At 37.6% G+C, this 20,297-nt stretch overlaps 1 protein-coding gene across 2 annotated transcripts in view; it reads left to right on the top strand.

Annotated features, from left to right (window-relative positions):
* Window positions 1–20,297, top strand: part of MAGI2 (membrane associated guanylate kinase, WW and PDZ domain containing 2) — a 704,016-nt gene that overhangs the window by 538,807 nt on the left and 144,912 nt on the right. For both annotated transcript variants that reach the window (XM_058806060.1, XM_058806061.1), the window contains 3 exons: window positions 6,787–6,844; window positions 13,577–13,698; window positions 15,108–15,290. In XM_058806060.1, coding sequence (XP_058662043.1) covers window positions 6,787–6,844; window positions 13,577–13,698; window positions 15,108–15,290 — 363 coding nt within the window. The remainder of the gene's footprint in view (window positions 1–6,786; window positions 6,845–13,576; window positions 13,699–15,107; window positions 15,291–20,297) is intronic.

The following is a 20,297-nucleotide window of genomic DNA, read 5'->3' as shown; positions in this document are numbered from 1 at the left end:
CCATGCTCCTCTTGGAAGTTAAGGCACACTCTGCTGTTTTAGTATTCTAAGGAAGCCTGGGTACATTCTTATCCAGCCCTCTGAGCAAGAACTTGTAGTTAAAATGTGAGATATCTCTGTTTCCCCAGCAACAAGGTGGTCACTTTAGTGGGAACCTTGAGATCAACAGGGAGCTGGTTTAAGCTTCTCTTTCCACAGAAGTTCTGTAATATGAACCAGGCACATGGCACAACTAATGCAGGAGTAAGGACAAGAACAAGATAAAAGGATAACAAGATTTGATGAAAAAAATTGTAACGTTTTAAAAATCTTTTTCCAATACTTCTGCTTTCCTTAAATCTGTTCTTTATAAATACATGGAAATCATGATTTTGCATTTTGTTTGAAATCTTTGAACAGAAACTCTTGGTTTTCTCTTAAAAAGGCCCATGGAAAGCTCTTTTAAACAGCTTATTGCCCACTTACCTCTTGAGCACTGAGTTCCTTATTAAACCTTTATTAAGGAAACCATCTCAGGCACTGCCTACAGTAATCAGCAAAGTTCACAACATGTGAGTTATTTCCCCCTTATTTATTTCTACTTGATTGGGGGTTTTAATTTTTATTTGACTGAAAAGCTAACAAGCCTTTTATAGATTAAAAAAAAAAACAAGCAAGCAAATAAAAAAAACCAAAAGCAAAATAAAAATAACAATAATTCAGTTAACACTTTGTCACTGTATTAATGCAAATCTTAATTAGCACTGCACAGTTCTCCATGTCAGAGGAATAAAGTATACCTAATGTTAAAAAATATCCCAACTGCTGCCAGTATTTCACTTGGTAACAATGCTGGGAAAAAATAATATTGAATTTATAATAATACTAAGTAATCTATTTTCTACATAATTAAGGATGCAGCATATCACAATAAGCTGCACAGAAGGAAGAAGATGCATTTATCAGATATATTACTTACACATTTATTTCCATTCTACAAGGAGAAATTTTGCATAATGACATTTTATTTGTGAGAACGAATTGCACATAAATGTTTTTTGATTGCAGACAGAACATAAACAGTCACGATTCCGTGAAATTTGCTGTTATGAGAATGGCAGTTGGAGGACACGAGTTTCACTGAAATTGAACTTTCATGGCTTGACTTGGAGGTAGTACATTCACTAGGTTTTACAGATCTTCCATGAAAGGAATAGTCAATTTGGGGGTTTTTTGTGGAGGTGGAATTGTCAGTCCTACCTTTGTTGTTATTTTCACTGAGAGAGTGAACAATTCAAGTGTCATTTTTATCCAATTTTTTTTATCTCCCCACCCACTCAGTGTTGCTGTAGCATGTACCTGTTGATCTGGTTCAGTTTTTGAGCTCCAGATGGAATGCAGAGAGGTGACCTAGAAAAATTCACATAGGTATGGGGGTAATAGGTTGAGTCCTAATTTTCACTGGGTAGTGTTATCCTCTCTCTCCTCATGACAGCCTGTATCAGAGGTTTCAGGAGCAGCAGCACAGCCACAATGTGTTTCATGTGTCATCTGGACAATGTGGACTTGCACAAACAAAAGCATCCAAACCAAGTATCTCCAACCCTGAGCTCCTGAGGGAGCAGCACAGCATCTGGAGCAGCATCCACCCCCTGGGAACCTGTGTGCTGTGCCTTGGGCTATTAGAAGCCATGTTTTATTGTGTAAGCTATGCAGTGAGGAACACTGGTTTAGACGTAGAGATAAATATTTGCAAGGACTGTATCTCTTAGAGGAACTGGAGGACTGTGACACTGCATTGGACTGTGGGGCTGCACTGCTTTTAACTTGTAATCCAATTCTTTTGATACCCTTTCCAGTAGGTAACTGACTTGAAAAGGCAAAACTGAATTTGAAACAGGGAGAAAGAAAAGATAAGAGAGAAAGCAAGAGATTAAAAAATCACAGGCTTTTGAGTGGGAAGATACAGTATTTTTTTTCTGAAAAATCTCCTATATAGGTTAGAAAACAATTCCTGGCCTGTGCCTGGGTGTTAACAAGGCAGGTGAATCAAACTTGTGTTGACCTCCCCAGTTTCCACATGCTCATTGACAGTATTTTCAATAAAAGCAGGCATTATATTATTTTTTTCTCTCTCATGCTATATTCCTTTGAACTAAACAAATATTTTGATTTGCGGCTGAAACAGGAAATATGCTCTCATCTTCCTTTCCAGCATGTCAGTGGGGTGGGTAGTGACACATTGCTGTCTGTTGTTCTGAAACCTTGAGAAGTTTTATCACTCTCTTAAACTCAGTGAATGATAAACTTCAGAAAAATTAATCTCTGGGCTTGGTGGTGTGCTTTTTCATCTTGGCACACTGAGATCCAGAATGTACTCTTTCCTCCATCCCTAGAGAATGTTAAGTGGCACCATTAAAAATCGTTCTGAAATGCAACAGCTTTCAGAAGGCAGAATAAGAGCATCTGCACCATTAGCATAAGCAGTCTGTGATGAGAAGACACTACAATTGATTATTAAAGCAACTTGCTCAAATGCATATTAGTCTTTCCTTTTTTCCTTCTTTCTCTTTTTTCCTTTCTTTCTTTTTTTCTTTCCTTTTTTTCTTGCTTTCTTGCTTTCTTTTCTTCTGACTTTCATTACCACTCAGCATTTAACTTTTAGAAAGGCAATTCTGAATTAAAAGCTCACCCAGATGGTTACTGAGCAAAGGTTGTTTTGGATGACTGGTATTGGCTAGATGCTGCTTGTCTTGTAAGGAATAAAGCATGCATTGCAAAAACTGGAGGATATAAATACATTATAGAGACTATCTAGCACCCTTACATCCACTCATGGTGTCAGCATTGCCAACCACTGCACAAACTATTACTGATTTTTAAAAGGTGATTTTATAAATATTCCTGAACAGGCCTTGCACTGGATGATAGGAGGATATTAGATATTTAAGATTTAAAAATGAAAGGTATTTTTAAATTTTTTTTTCTTTCTCTAGAGAGAAAGCCTTCAGCAGTCTACAGACTTGGAGGACAAGAGTGGTAGAAGTGTTGAGTTCCTAAAGATGAAGATGTCTGTGCACAGTATCCATGAACCAGTGCTTACAAAAATTGCACACAAATGAGCATGCTGATGCTACCAAATGAATATTAGCTGAAAGATATAGCTCCTTTCCCTATTCACATCCATTAGCAATCTCCTTCACTAGTCTTGTACAACAATTCTCTTTTACAAATATTTAATGCACACTTTCATCCCTAATGATCATCCCTGGGTACAGTGAAATCAAAAGGAGAAACTGTAGTGCCCTCACCCCTAATCTGGCAAATGCTAAGCTTCCTGTTTTATAAAGCAGTAAAGTATTTCTGTCCTTTAATCTTTCATTTCAAGAGTGAAAAATGGAATAGATGCCACAATTTAATCTAATGAAAAATAATCACAGTGCTCCTGAAAGCTAATGTAGCAGAAGATTCTTCTTAGAGAAGCTCTGTAGTAAACTGCACTCCACTAATCTTATCTGTCATTCTCAACAGGCAGGGGCCTGGGGTTTGTGCTCTAGCAATTCTGTTTTACTGGTCAACACAGAATTTTAATTAAACATAGCTTATAGACCAAATCTTAAATGGAATAGTAAAATCAGAGCATAACCTTACATGGAGTGTATTATGGCACACAAAGGTAATCTTGTTTTTCTTTCTTCTGAACCCATGGATATCTTATGATGTTAAATAATCAGTCATTCAAGCCATGCATTCAAAAGTGGATTCTCCTTAGTATGTCAAATACATAAAATTTTTACAGATTTTTACACACAGTAAATGGATTTTTTCTTTTCTCTTCTCAGTAGTTGTGCCAGTTCATAAGTACGATTAGGTATTATTTTAGGAAAAAATAGGCCAATAGATTAATAGTGAATCCTCAATTATTTCAGATTTTTAACAATATGTAAAACTAAATATGTTATCCTCATCTATATACTTGTAGTGTATATACTTACATAAAAATGCCCACTTTCAAAATTGGAAAAAATATCTGCTTATTTATTTATTTATTTCATACTCTGAAAAAAATGCATTTACTAATGGACTTTGGAAGGGGAGCCTGTGCATACCTGTGTGTTTATGTCTATGGGGAGGTGTGTGTGTTTGTGTGTACTTTTATGTGCAGATCTTACTGGTACCTCTCTGAGTTTTCTTTGAAGAAATATAATTTTAGATGGACAGATATGAAAGGAACATGAAGTTAATTAGCAGAAGAAAACTGTGCAAGGTTACATGAAAATAAAATGTACTGATAGTACTTAAGCTAATATTTTATATTCATCCTGTATCACAGTGTTTGGTAAGAGCATCATTTTTCACAGCAGATTTTTGCCTTGCTTATCATGCATGAGTTGGCAATGAAACTTTCTGTAGGGACAGTACAGGATTTGTGCATCAGCTGATTTCTTTTTGAATATTTATGGATTACACTACACAGTCTTGTCCCAAGATACACAGGATTTTGTGAGAGCTGTTGTAGGGTGATTCACCTCATTTCACTCGAGTTCTGAGAAGGTCTGGGAAGAGCATCAACTGAGCTTTCTAATGCTTAGAGCCTCGACATGCCAGTGATGTGTCCCTGCAATACAGAGGTCAGCAGCCTCCTGGGCTGCCCCTGGCAGAGCATCACCAGCACATCAAGGAAATGCTCCTGCCCCTCTGCTCAGCACAGGTGAGGCACAGCTGGAGTGCTGCATCCAGGGCTCCCAGTACAGGGGAGGAAGAGAGTCCAGTGAATGGCCACTAGGATGATTAAGGGATGGAGCATCCCTCCTAGGAGGAAAGGATGAGAGACCTGGCACCTGAACCTGGGATGGTTTAGCCTGAAGAAATGAAGGTTCAAGGGAGATGTTATCAATCTAGATAAACACATGAAGGGAGGTGCAAGGACAGAACCAGGCTCTCTGCAGTGGTGTCTGGAGACAGGGCAGGAGGCAAAAGGGCACAGGCTGAGTTACCCAGTAAGGTTGTGGAGTCTCCATCCTTGGACATATTCAAGTGCTGACTGAAGATGGTCCTGAACAATCTGATCTGGCTGACCCTGCCTTGAGCAGAGGGGTTGGGCTAGACAATCTCCAAAGTTCCCTTCCAACATCAACCATTCTGTAATTCTGAAACCAGCTGGAATACCTTATGCTGTCTTAATTCCTATGAAAAGACAGTAACAAAATAACCCTGACAAAAGTAGTTCAGAATGTGGACTTAGGAAGATTTCAAAGCTAACAATATTCTAAGAATAATAGGAAAAATTGAATATCAACATTAGGCCTTCTGTTAAAAAAAATAGGTAATGTGGAGTTTCCTTATCTGCCTGCAGAGGATTGTATCCTTCACTGCAGGATTGGAATGGGCTGAGCAGGAACATCCCCTGGGGACAATGTGACATGAAGATCCTAGCAGTCTAAACAGGTTCATTCAAGGAAGGATCAGCTACTACAGATGCATTTAAAGGAGAAGTAACAAGCAGAGGTTAATGTGGCATTTTAACCCTTTAGCCTCCCTTTTGTCACTCAGGCTTTACTTTCCTATTTGCCCCTTTGAGCAAGTTAATAATTGTCTATTCATACTGTCAGTGAAAAAATAAAAAAAAGCTCAAGTCCTCCAGGAGTACTTTTTTATGACCAGTGTAATTACTGTTCAATGTGATCTGCATCAGTTCTATTCTGTCTAGTTCAGTACTCATTGTCTCCAAAACGTTAATTTAAAATAGGAATTTAAAAAGAAAAAAGAATCTGAGATAAGGAATTCCAGAGTCAAATTTCCTTTTAGAATCTCAGCACCACTCCCCGTACATTGTGTCATAGTCTTTAGCTGCACAGAAATCAATACCTGTGCATAATGGGAATACCCATCCCTCTGTGAGTGTCCTCCATCACTTAGTACCAAGGTTTCTACTCTATTTATGTCAACTGAAATACTTGTTTTCTCTGTCTGGTGCCTTTTAAACACAAGATGAAATTCTGTTGGCAGTATAATATTTTTTAAGCATTCAGCGTTAGTGATAATAAAATAAGTATCTATGTACATGAATATATATGTGGCAGTTTGGTTATAAATGAATGCAGATTGATTTTCAAAATTGTTGAATTAATATTTGCAACAGTTTCATTTTTAAGACCAGAATCTTTTAGGGATCTCTGTTTCTGAAAAAGGTAGTCAGCTTTATGTCCAGAGGATGCTACAATATCTTATTTTGGTTTGTACTTTCATGTACTGTTCTGTGCTCCTGTGTTCCTGATATATAACTTACCTTTGGAACAGGATGCCTTTGGAGGTTGTGGAATTGCTATCCCAGTAAGAAGAGTTATGCAAACATTTCAGTATACTAACTGTTCTTATATGGCAGGATACAAACTCCTTTCATTTCTTCTAGACCAACTTTTCCAGGATTCCCAAGAAAAAAAGCTCAGAAAGCTTTTTTTGTGTGTGTGTTTTGTTAAGGAAAAAAGAATGCCCTCACTTCCTCTGTCAGTGATGTCACACAAGATGTGCTACAGTTGTTGGCTGGTACAACTGTTGGAACAATAAAGAAGTTCAACCAAAATGTGTTGCTCTATAAACTAAGAGTTGGTTTTACATGCAAATTTCCAAGTTACTACTACTTGTGGCTGCCATGGGGTGTGTTCATGATTTGGCTTTGCTTTAGTCACTGTATCTAATTTCACTATTATTTCCCTCAACACCCAGCAAAGATCCACAATTTTGTTTTTAGAAATCTTTGCGTTCTGTACTGTATATACTGAGAGGGATTAACTCTTTGTTTTTCAGAGCTTCCATATGGCTGGGAGAAAATTGATGATCCCATTTATGGCACTTATTATGTTGAGTAAGTTCCTAATATTAAGTTGCTATTAATGTGTCATGACCTAATACTGGTATCCTCTGCATTGCTCAGTCTGGCAAGGAATGGGTACAATTACTTGTTAAACTAAGGCTATACCAGGAATTCTCAGTGATATAGGCAGTTAATATATCCAGATACATTCAAAATGTCCAAAATCGGTGACTCAGGCATTCAGTCACCCTCTCTGTCCAGGGTCTGGTTTCATGGTACCATTCCAGGTGACACTTGTACAAAGAACACATCCATTAAAGAGACATTGCATTTTCTATCTAAGGTTTGGATATCCAGCAAGGTATAAATCTTGTTAATCAATGAATAGAGCAAAGCATATTCATTTTAGTTCAGTTAAAATCTGAGTATTCACTTGCTGCAAATCAGGTGTTAATACTGGTGTACCAGCAGTCAAGTTTTTTATAAGCTGTATATAAAATTTTAGGTTTTATTTTGTATTTTAAAGTGCAGCTGAAAACAATATAAATTCTATTTTCATAGCACAATCCTTGATTTCATTTTCTTCAGATTCTGTTTTAGTTATGAAACAAGAAAAAAGTTTCTTCCTCTGTGCAAAGGCCAAAAAAATGCTTTGTTTGAAGTAATGGTAGAATCTGGACAGTTTGTACATAAAATAAGTAAAACGGAGAGATTATTTCCTCTTCTTTTTAACTTAACATAGTGAATGAGACTTGTGAAAAATGAATCTAGATCCAGATTGTGATACCTGTTTGGGAGGGGTCTATTTTCAGTCTGCTCTCTACAGACAGTATGCAAGAGAGGAGACAGAAAACCACTCCTGTCACTGTGCAGATTGCACTTGAAAGGTTGAGAAAAAACTGTCCATTAGTGCCTTTTATTAAACAAGAGAGACATTTAGGGAATATTGCCCCTGACCTAAAATTTCAATTTCAAATCTTGACACTCAAGCCGTATATTTATCTAGTTGAGCAGTATATTTATCTACTTGTTTCACAGAAAATAGAAAATTTCCTTTGTGTTTAATATTTTTCCCTTGGTCTCTTGAATCCATGCCAGCACACTGACTCCAGGATTGCCCTGGACATGTATTGGGGATGCAGTTTTTCCAGGCTTCAAGATATGCTGCTCTTATGCAAGGGTCCAGATGTGCAGGGAGATCAAAAAATCATCTGATTCCTGGAGGTCTAGAAGATGTAGGATGCCCCTTTCTTACCTGCTGTCACAGCAGCAGCTTGTGAATGCATCCCCAGCCTTCTACAAAGCAAACAATCAACAGAAAATGGTGTTTGTTCGGTGCTCTGCTGACTCCTTCTGTCACATTCTCCAAATGCCAGAGCACCTGCTCTCCTTCTTTGTCCCCAGCTTGCTTACTACCCTCAGGTGAGAGAGGCAGGAGCTCCATCTACTTTGCTGCTCAGCTCAGGTCACCTCAGTCAGTCCAGATTGAAGCAAAGGATAAATTTTGAAGTCTCTACATAACACCATTAAATTACTCCCCTTTGTGATGCCTGAGTTCTTTTATGATGTCCCCAGGTAGGTAGGGGCTGCAGTTCTCATATCATTTCGTACTTAACCCCTGCCAAAGATTTCTGCACGTGCAATTATGCAGCTGCTGGGTGTAAGTAAAGCTTCTGTCCCAGTGGTTTTTTTGTGTATTTTGGGGTGTAACAGGTGTTGTGCAATTTCTGAGCAGTAATCTCTTACTGAGACTCCCTTGGCTGCTGGTGTAGCCTGAGGCATTTTGGCACCAGCAAGGTTCACACTGCACTGCAGAGTCAGAAAAGGAACAAGTATTTATCTGCATTTCATGTCCAACCACAGGTAAACAGATGCAAGGCACCAGGCCCAGATGTTATTGTGCAATTACATATTTTAAGGCTGTTAGTGCCAAATTTATTAATACTACCACAGAGAAGATTTGTGGACAGATACATCAAACCTACTGCAGTCTATGAGGTTTTTAGAAGTGGAATGGATGCTCATGGTGTGGCATTAAAATTGCAGCCCTGCTAAATTCACATGGAGTTTTATAGTCAGTAAAATGTAGCTGTAGTTTAATTTGCTGTCTGAGCTCAATAAGTTTGAAACAAAGATTGTTTTCCATTTTTCCTGCTACAATATATAACAGTCACAGCTTTTTTATTACCAGTACTCAACAGATGAGTTCATTTTTAACTAGATAAAATCAGATAACAATAAACTCTCTTAATTTTGTCATAAAAGTAGGTAAATTATGAGAAGCAAGATTACAAACTTCCACATATTTAGGGCCAGTCCAAGTTTACATGCAGGCCTACAAAATCCTCATAAAAGAAGGGTTTGTACTCTGCTCACTGAGTTGCCTGTATCCCATGGGAAGATTGTATGGTTGATCATTGAGGCAGACAGACTCCCTTCCACCTTCCAAGGAGCAGCCATGTTCAGATTAAATATTCTGAGTCCAGAGAAAAAGCTGAAAAAGAAAACAAACCAAAACAAAGAAACTTAAACCTCTTGCTAGTCAAGTTACTAAAAACAAATCACAATGTATTTGCAAATTCTGTTAAAAAAAGTCTCCAGTATAACTACCTCTCTTAATCATGCATTAATGTAGGTGTGAGAGAATATTATAAATTTCATTTGCTTTTTTATGCAGGTCCAGGGCTCATTTGTAATGTGTAAACATTGGACATAAATGAGAAATGTTTGCTATATGTTTGTTAGCTTTCAGGCAAGCTGGTCTTAATTTGTAAACTAAGAGCTAACAGCACTGAGCTGTGCAGAACTATGGAGAGAAAGTAGTCATTAGAGTGCACTGGGTCTTTCAGGATTCTAATTGCCAAAAGATTGTTTTCCTCTTTAAGGATGACTAACTACAACACAGAGCTCAATTTTCAGACATGGGCTCTTTAATAAACAGCTAAATTAGCCATATAGGTATTTATCCTAGGAAAACATTCTCCTTGATTTACAACTTCTGACAATTCTCTACTCAAATAGAAAAAGTTATCTCAGGTCTTTTTGTCATTATTATGTGTTATCAACTGAAAAAATGTGAATATAAAGGGTAGATAGGCACTAACAAGCTATACATTAGAATATCCATTTTATAGGCATCTTGATCCCCAGGATTACTTTGTTGGGTAACAGGCATTTGGGTACCCATTGGGCAATGAGTAATTTCAAAAGCTATAGGCAAAAACTGAAAAAAAACCATCTCATATATGAAAGTAGCTAAGAAAAGGAGATAGGTTAAAATCCTTCTACTGATGCTTATGCTCTGACCTGCTACCATTTTGTCAGAGCTCAGTGCCTTGACCATCAACTAAAGTCTGCAAATTAGGCACTGCAGCCCACAAATCTCCTAATGATGTATTTCCGTTGTCTTAAGTGCATATAACCTGAAACTCATCACAAAAACCACTTAGCCTGGCCCCACTGACTGCTGAGAGGGCAGAACTGTGTCTGTGTCTTACAGTTGGGCTGGTGGTGATGGTAGCTCCCCATCACACAGAGTATTTTGACATCACAAATAAACACAGCTCAAAAGAAAATCCGACCTCTGAGGGTGTGTCCCCAGTTGAGATACAGTGAGATAACGGGCCAGCAGCACCAGCCACTCCTTTGCACAGCCGCAGTGGCACTAGAATAAAATAGTTGGATTAGGTTTTAGATTAAGATTTTTTTTATTTAATATATACTGTATAAAATAAAGGAAGAAAATTTAAGTTAGAATTGTTCACTGAATTAGATCCTATGAGTAATGAGCAATATATTTTGGCTACCATCCAAAATCTGTTTTAACCACAAAAGCACTTACTTGTAACCATCTCTAAAATTCACATTTGGCTTGTCTTATGAAGGCCTAGGCTAGTAATAAATATTGTGTATGCTGTTGAAGTAGCTAGATGTAAAGCTAGAATGTCTTTTCAAGAGAATTACTTAGCTTAATAACTTTTTTCTCAAGTAAACTCATCAGGAGCACTTTTACTCATTTAGCCAAGAAGCTGTATAGTACTTAAAATTGCATAAAAGAGATGTGTTTTATGTAACATTACTACAATATTACTGACTGTTAAAAATGAATGATTAGAACTTTCTTTTCTTTGAGTCCTCTTGGACACAATATTTAATGCAATTTTTGGGGTTTTTTAAAATAGTTGGAAATTTCACATTGTGCTTTGGAGATTGCACACTACCAAAAAGCAGTCAAAATATGAGAATAAATTGGAGCTTATAATTATTAAAGTTACACCAACAACATGAGGTGCTTCAAGAACCTGTTAGTCTTCCTAGCTGATCTTACAGGACAAAATATCATTTTCAGCTGTTGTTAAAGATATTTCTGTTTAAATGGACCAAACAACTTAAACTATACCTAGAAACTGTAGGTAGGCAGTAGAAAATGGATTCTAGCTGTGACGTCAGTACAACAATAATTAATCTTTCTTGAGCCATGAGCACAGATTAGCTAAAATCCCAACTTCTCTTATATCACAGAACCACATATAAGTTGAATCTTGGGTCTGCAGGGGCCCTCCTCCTTCAGGTGTGCCCTGCAACTGCAACATGACACTAAAGCATAGTGCAAGGTCCTGAATGAAGACTGGAGTGTAATCTTGGAAATCCATTACATCTGCATGATATGGCACAAAAGCCTTGGGAAACCTCTGCTCTTATGGAGGGCAGCTGGAGAGCAGGGCAGGATAATTTAGAGCCCCTAAAGTAAGAGATGATCCACATGTATAGCAACCCTGGTTTAAACCTAGCTAACATAAAACAAGCTAGGTGTTGTACTCCATATCTCCTACTGGAAGCTATTATCTAACTTCACACTTCTCTTGTGAGAAGCCTACAGGCTTCAAGTCTGAAGTCCTGGCATCTTTAATACATTCTAGTATTTACTTCCAAATATATTCATAGAATGCAATTATATATCAGAATTAATTCTGCTTGAATAAAAAGCTAAAACTCCTTTGATCTTCTATAATAGAATACTCTATTTCACTGGTCTTCTTGTAAAACCTTTCACAGAGATTCATTTCATTTGATCATGGGTGCTCAGAACTTTATGTAGTATTTGAGTTTCATCACTGTCTTTTGTAAAGGCAAAAGCAGTATTTCCTTTACAACATGGAAATACATCAAATGATAAACACATCACATATTTACTTTTTTCATGCTTATGTTAATAGTTCATTATTACCTTTTTTAATGCACATAAGTCTTGCTTTCTCAATTTTTAACTAGTGAAGTTTTTCTCCCTTTATCATAAGTTTCTAGGTTTGCAATAGAATAAGGTGCTGAACACCCTGACAATTACTAGAAATAACAGAAAGCAAAAGTGAAGGAAAGGAATAACTGCAATCTTAAACAGCCTGTCTGAAGAATGGAAGGAAATGAGAGGGACTTTCTCTGTCTGCAGCATAGATCAAAATTTACTGAAAGCTATTAATGTAAATTTTAGAGTATGAGAGTAAGCTAGCAGTCCCTTGAATGAGTTATAGCCATGTGAACAAAGCAGTAACTTAAGGATTTATCACATTTGCTTCATCTCATTAAATCAAATATTCTTTTACATGACTGAAAGTCCTTTCATTTCATTAGCATTGGCCACTAAATCCTATTTTGCAAGTGTATTGCACTCCCATGGGACTTGCTGCCTTTCTTCTACCTGACTTCCTAATGGCAATTCCACTTATCTTCTTTGAAGCTGTGGTAGGATCAAAATCTCAAAGGACCTGAAAAGTGCTTGATGTAGCACAAAAGGTCATTGATATGTAAAAAAAGGGTAAAAAATACCCTTTTAGGACCTCAGAGTCATGAAAGTTACCAGGTAACCTGTCCAAGTGCTTAAATCCATGATTGGGATTGGATTTTTAGAAGACCTCAGTAGATGGTAACCCAGTGAGAACAAATAAGGAGTGACAAAAGCCTGCCCTTCTGTAACAGGATTGTATTGAAAGGTATCTCAGTGATGGACAGGATTGAAAGATAGCTCAGTGATGGATGAAATGTGTGCTTTAAAGAATTAAAATCAAGGATATGGTGACAGTAGTAGTAAAGATCATAGTCCTAAACACAGTGCAGAAAAATGCATTGTAATGCTAGAGATGGACTTAATGACCTCTAGTAGGAAATGTAAAACATCAAGAAAAAATGTATGTACTAACTTTTACTTATATTTCATATATTATCTGCATAGTTCTAATCTGCCATCTAATTTTGTTTCTGTATCTGATTTTTGTGTACAGCTGAGCAGATACAGACCATAGTACTAAAAAGGAATATTCTTCAATATATTACCCATTAGATTTATTTGTAAATTACCATCATAAAAGCACTCTGTTGTATAGGCTTTTCTTTTTCTGTAAGTGAGTAAATTCACTTACAACTAATTTACAATAAAGCACAAAACTGGTTGAGATCCTTTGAATCATACAGAGAAGAGTGGTCATGCTGAAGACATGAAAAACTGTTACTGTAGCATGTTTCAGCAGTGCTGCTGTTTAATTTTACTATCTATGTAGTCTCACAGATCACAACCATTTTTATGTGGCAGATTTAGCATATTGAAGTGATAGGATGCTGCTCAGTGCTGCTCATTACACAGGGCACTGGTTGTATTTCCTCATGCCCAACTAAATTGTGTGGAAGGTAAGGGACACACTCTGGCCCATTGGGGCCTACAGCACCCTACTGTGAAAATTATCATTTCACCCAACTGAAACCAGTTTCTAATCAAAACCAATTTTTTTCCAGCCACATAAATAGAAGAACTCAATTTGAAAACCCTGTCCTAGAAGCAAAAAGGAAGCTACAGCAGCATAACATGCCCAACGCAGAACTTGGAACAAAGCCTATGCAGGCCCAAGGTTTCCGAGGTACAGTACAATGTCAGCTGTCTTGGTTAAGATGAAAGATCCTGCTCTCCTGTCTATATGACAATGATTTTGTCATAGTCTGGTTAAAGGAGTAGTGTTGCCAATGCTCAAAATGTTATCACCTATATCTTAGCAATTTTCTCCCTTAAATGTCTGGGTTCCAATAGTTGTAGGACTCACCAATAGTTGTAGGACCCACCAGCCAACTAAAACTTCCAGAGGTGCAGAGAAAAAAACAGAAAAGATGAATCTAGTGTTTCCTAAAGGCTGAGAAATTGAAAGCACAAAAAGACTCCCAAAGTAATTTTCTAAATAAAGTCATAAATTCTGTTCCTGGGAATGTACAACTCTCTCTTGAGCACCCAAGGTTGGCAACACTGAAATACTTAATTGTACTTTCTCTAAATTACTCTTAATTGATGTTTGGTATGTTTCTAAGCTAGCTCATCTAGCAAGCATCAATTAAGTTAAAAGCCTCAAGCACAGTGTTATAGGAGTTTACAGGAATGTAGCCACTTGGAAACATAAAAATGAATGCGCTCAAAAGGAGCTGTATAAGCATCAAGCAGTACTGGTATCAGCTAATGGATTTTAACGTGAGGTTATAGTCAGAGAGTGAGGCTTGTTCTCCTTTGTGGCAGTAGAAAGCTCCTCATCAACCTTACCTAGACCCAAATTTGCCCGCCTGCGCCCCGCTCCCAGGAGGTCCCGCAGCGCCAGTGACCTGTCGCAGTGCCGGCGCGACCCCGCCGGGGCCGGCGCGCTGTACGGTACGTCCCGCTGCTCACCAGCCCTGGGGCCAGCTGGGCTCACACTTCTGCACCTTCCCCAACCCTGCCTCACCCCCTGCAGCATGGGAGAGCAGAACAGGGACCCACACTGCACCCCGAGGCACGGAGCTTGCACAGCAGTCATGTGTGTCACTTGTTGGATGCCTAAACCAGAAAAGCTCGTCTGGTATTTACCTCTTCTGGGTAACAAATGGAATGAGACATTCACAGGGGATGTTTTCTTCACTGTGGCTGGGAGGGAAATTATGAGGAATGTATTACTTTGTAGACAAAGCTGAATTTATAGGTTAGGAAAGAGGTTTTTAAATTACCTCACAGATCATTTTTATTGTTGTGATTATTTCAGCTGTGCAATAGCCACTTCTAAATGGATTTCTGATATCAAAGGATATTTATATCTTTTCATTTATGGCTGATCTGCCATAGATAAGAAATATGTTTTACGCTTTGTATTAGTATAAGAACCCACAAATATTTTTCCTGGAATGCCTGCACTGTTTAATTTCTTGCCTTTGATACACTGCCACTTGGTGTCAGCCATTATTGTTATCTGCTGTCCCTGCTATGTTGTGAATAGATCAGAACTTTTCTCTTTCTTGTTTGTGTTGACTGATGCAGAAAAACCACTCTTCACCCGTGATGCATCACAGCTGAAAGGGACTTTCCTCAGCACAACTCTTAAGAAAAGCAACATGGGTTTTGGATTTACCATCATCGGTGGGGACGAGCCGGATGAGTTTCTCCAGGTGAAGAGTGTAATTCCTGATGGGCCTGCAGCACAAGATGGGAAAATGGAAACAGGTAATTATGAAGGTTCATCTGTTCTTTTATATAAGAAATAGATTTCTGAGTCTCACTCTCTCCATAATTACATTCATTTTCCATATGACTTTCTGTGTTAATATGTAGAAAAGGTAAGTTTCTTGGTAAAAATTTCTTCCTAGTAAGTGCCAGGTAGATATTTTTCCTATTTCACAATATTTTAAGGGAGAAAAAAATCTCTGCATTTCCCTACATAAAAGTGAATTATAGTTTATAGACTGTTTACTTAAGGGATGTTTACATGGAAAGAAAAGAGATAAAGAACACAGACTACTAAGTGCAAATTTATTTCTTTAGAAAGGATGATTTTGCAAAATAATCAGTTGAGTCTCGTCCAATACTGTTCTCATTACAACCATCATAACAAGAGTTTTCAGTGTGGCATATGGACACACAGGCATTTGTGTCCTTTGAAAAAAATTTGTGAACACTCATGAAATAAAAGAAACTTCTAAAGAGAGATTGAAAGTTGCTCTGAAGATCTGGACCATCACTGCAAACATTTTCATGTTCACAGATTGATAAAGATTACAAACCACTGTCTGAAAGGTCACATCAGGTCTATGAATGGATGAAACTCTTTTGAATGCAGATGAATTCTTTTTCAAGCAGTTGTCATCTTCTTTAGGAAAAGACAGTCAGAGAATTATATAATTATTTCAGTTGGCAGGGACTTCCAGTTACTAGCCCCCTGTTTAAAATAAGGCTAACTTTGTGCTTGGATCAGGTTTCTCAGGATCTTGAGAAAATTTTGTTAAGACACAGGTTCCACAGCCTCTGTGGACTCCTGTCCCAGCATTTCTCAACTCTCATTGTGAAGACTTTTGCTCGGAATTTGTGGATGCCTCATCCCTGAAAGTGTTGAAGGCCAGGTTGGACAGGGCCCTGAACAACCTGGTCTAGTGAGTGGCAAGGGAAGTAGATGATCTTGAAAGTCCCTTTTAACACAAGCCATTCTGTTGTTCCATCATTTTTGTTCTTTGGGTCCATTGGGCTCTCCACAGGTACAGCTGGTTACCAGGGACTGTGTTACTGTGTTTGTGCAGCCCTGGCTCTCTGTACCATCTCTCCCCACTATAATTTATTGATGTGCATAATTTTTTTACTTCCATTTCTCACAAAGATATTGAAATAAAGAAATGCTGGTTTGGTATTGTTGTTGCCTCTGTAGAAAACCCATTTCATGGTGGCCAGAGCCACTATGAAGATAATTTTCTAAATTTTGGTAACAGACCCATGTGGAAGGGTCACAGCAGCAGAGAAAGATCCTTTTAGTATGTTACAGTGCAGGGAGCAGACACAGAAATAAATGCAGGGACAAATGATGCAAGTGGAATAGTCTGAAGTGATTTTTCTGGAAATTTCATTTCATCTTTCTTTTATTGTAGTTTTTTTTTTTAATCAGAGCCATATTCGTATGCCAGAATAAATCACCCTGGATTCTAGTTTATTTTGTTGGACTCTCCAGGACTCACCAAGCAGGAAGTGTAAAGATTATGAAAAGTATTATTTAAAGAAAACCCAAACAGGATTTACTTAAAAGCTAATGTTATAGTCATCATGATGTTTCTAATGCCAGAGATAAACAGAAAATTTGTATGAAGAAACAAAATGTAAGAAAGAAGTAGAATATAGATTCTTTTTTTTGCACTGATTTTACAAAAAACATTAATCTAACAGCTTTTTAATTCTCAGTACTTGTTGCTATTTTAACTTAATGCAGTATAGTTACCAAAGGGAAAAATTACTAAATTAGCTGATTAGGGGAACAAAGGATACAATAGACTTCCTGAAGTTCAGAAGATTTCAGTGACACTTCATTTTTCCTTAATATTTTCATACTATCTCATACATGGCATGAGAGTTTTTCCTTGTTTGTCATGGTTTAGCATTCTCAGATGCAGAACTCAAATATAGTTACTCGCTAATCCCTTTGAAGTGTGGGTTGGTTATTAGTGAACTTGACCATATGGAGTTATTTTCTCTGGAAAATAAGGTGTCCTTGCAACTTACTTGAATTTTTATGCTGAATTGAATGTGGGTTTCACAACACTGTTGATGGTCATTATTGTAGTCATGGATTGTGCTGAGAACATGTAAGAAAACTGTTTTTTAAAATGCATAGAAATAGCATTGTTTTTTTCTTCAGGTAAATAATTCAACTATATTAGAAATGCAAAACAGAAATTTACATTCAAATATATAATCAAACTATAATTATATGACCCCAAAACATAAAATTAGATCTCAGAACAAATTTTGGCCTCAAATATCTTCGTTTTTAAGAAGAGTGACAGATTCTGATATAAAGTAATTGGAGAATCTCAAAATAATGATTATGACATCTAACATTGGTTCTATGAATAAAGCAAATTTTAAATACATTCATGGAAAACTGGAAAAATATATTTAAGGTCAGAATGTTTATAAAAGCATTGTTCAGCAAAGTGATTGCATTTCCTGATATGAAATCCTTTTCACATTTCCTGAATTAGAGTTTCTCTCCCTGTTGAGCTATTGTACAATATAATCAACTGAGGATATGAAAGCCTCCCAGGTTCCATCAATAGCTTTTTGTTCATAAAGCTGTTAAAATCTTACTTTGGAAAACTACTTAAAATTACATCTGTTTCTTCTTGTTTGTTAGTTAGGCATCACTGGATAATGAATAGAGCTTTTAAAATATTTTATTTATTCTTTTGATTCTATGTGTCATCATTCAATTTATGTGCACTCCATATATGATCACAGTCATGGGAAGCTTTGGTTATAGATCAAAACATCATATTGTGGCAGGAAGGCATCATACTAGAAAGTCTGAGGGCAGTGAAAATTATCTGTGAAGCAAATTGAGTGTAAGGAATAGTCACAGCACTGGTGTCCCCAGCTCAAATATGATTCTGGACCCTGTCCCTTGCAAAGCTGATACAATTTTTTGGACAAGTGGTGATCAAAATCTTCATACTTCAGACCTGCATCAGATTTGGGGGAAATGCAAAGGAAAGGCACCATCTCATTTATCTTACCTAAACTTTGGCCACAAGCTGAAGACACTGAAGCTGTACTTCAAGCTAATTGTTAAAGAAACAAGCTCATAGAAAACTACTTTGGTTTATTTCTCCACCCAAAGTCTAATATAGGGGTCAGAGACAAATGCTGTTCAAAGAGTGAGTCTATGTAAGACATTGTCAGCCTTAAATGTGATCATAACAATGCAGTTTGACCTGAAGGTTTAAAAAAGGAGCAATTTCTGCATTTCATCCTTTGGAACATAGTTGGAAAAGTCTTTCAAGATCATTCAGTCCCACCTCCCATAACAGAAACAGGTGAACCTTCCACTAAACCTGGTGGAACTCCAGCTTCATATCATCATGAAGCAAGCTTGTTGAGGGTACACTCAATCCTTGTGTCCAAATCTCCAAATCCAACAAAGATGTTAAATGGTGCCTGTCCCAGTACTGACCCCTGAGAGCACTGCTGAAAGCCTGGAAGCCACTGGGAACACAGAAGCAGCACTGCCTGACAGTGACTTGGCATTGCTGTGAAACAGAGCCATGAGGCAAACCGAGTGCACTAACATGCAACACGAGATATCTGAGGTACTGACAAGCTATCAGAACCCCTTGGCGCCCAATGCTGGGCACTAAGAGGTATTTATATTTGTCCTAGACCCACAGTAAACCTCACAAGCAGACTCAGAGGAATCACATCTTAGTGGATGAGTCAACAACAACCGAAATTACATTCCTGATCCCATTTGCCAGATGTTTCAGTATTTGTAGGGGCTATTATGCCCTCATGTAAATCTAGCATCTGTGTGCTAATGGTTGTTAATAATCCTGAAAATGCCTTTCTAGGACATGTTTTAGCATTTGGAGCTCAATCAAGCTGCTGGATATGAACATTACATTCCACAGCATCTCTGTCTATATCAGGACAGCCTAGGAGCTGATACCAAGTTCTTTTCTGGGAGGTTACATTGCTTTATCTTGTCTGAAGCCTCATGCAGCCAACAGAAAACTGTCTGTATTTAAGATGCCCCTGCATTCAATTCAAATGCTGGTAAAAACTGCATCTACATGAAAAGATTTTTATACAGTGAGTGATTTTGACTGACTGCTGTTCTAAGGCAAACAAAGATTTAGGCCTGTGGCTGTGTCAGATAAAAGCTCAAGCTGCAGAGGCAAAAGCTCTCCTACAAGTCTCAAGGTTATTCAATGGACTGGATAAACTGAAACACTCCCACATAATCAAGCTCGGGGAAAGATTCTCACTCTCTGCATTTCAGCAAGCTCCATTTCCTTTGGTGAAAGTTTGCAGGAAACAGCTCAAAGACATGATCCAAAAGTGGTTCTTGGAGTCTGGGGATGACCCTTCTGACTGATGAATATCTTTGGTCAATGCAGGTTAAACTTTCCAGAAACACAAATCTGTGGGGAAATGTCATAGCTCAACCATGTGAATCAAAAATGAGGGAATACATTCTTTCATTTCATCTGCCAAGTATGCAGTTGGCCAGCTTTAAGATGCTAAATCATCTGTAAACAATGAAAGCTTGGACTTTTTTAGATGTTGTTCTCTCAGGAATGGTAGTTTTTCTGTATTAGTTGATCTATTCTAGAGATAGAAATTTGTAAATTAAATGTAAGGTTCAGCTAACAGATATACTTGTCTACAATTCAAATGTCTACACCTACCAAATAAGAAGACATCTATTACTTTTGTATGACTGTAATATGATGAAGCCTAGAGGAAAAAGCTAGAGATTTGTCCCACATCTACCACTCAGAATTTTCTGCACCTTAGAGATCTCCAAAGGGAATGAGTTGTTAGAAATGCTGGAAGGAGTGGCCCATTGCCTTGCTTCTGTCCATGGACATATGTCAAGACCCATAACAGTCTTCTGCATATGAGGAATTTTTCAAGAAGCTGAGGTTACTTTAAATGTAAGAAAATTGGAGAAACCACACTTGTTGATCTACAAAA

This window comes from Ammospiza caudacuta, chromosome 5 (assembly GCF_027887145.1).
Source record: "Ammospiza caudacuta isolate bAmmCau1 chromosome 5, bAmmCau1.pri, whole genome shotgun sequence".
NCBI classification, from domain to species: domain Eukaryota; kingdom Metazoa; phylum Chordata; class Aves; order Passeriformes; family Passerellidae; genus Ammospiza; species Ammospiza caudacuta.
This window is presented reverse-complemented; position numbering and strand designations above follow the sequence as displayed.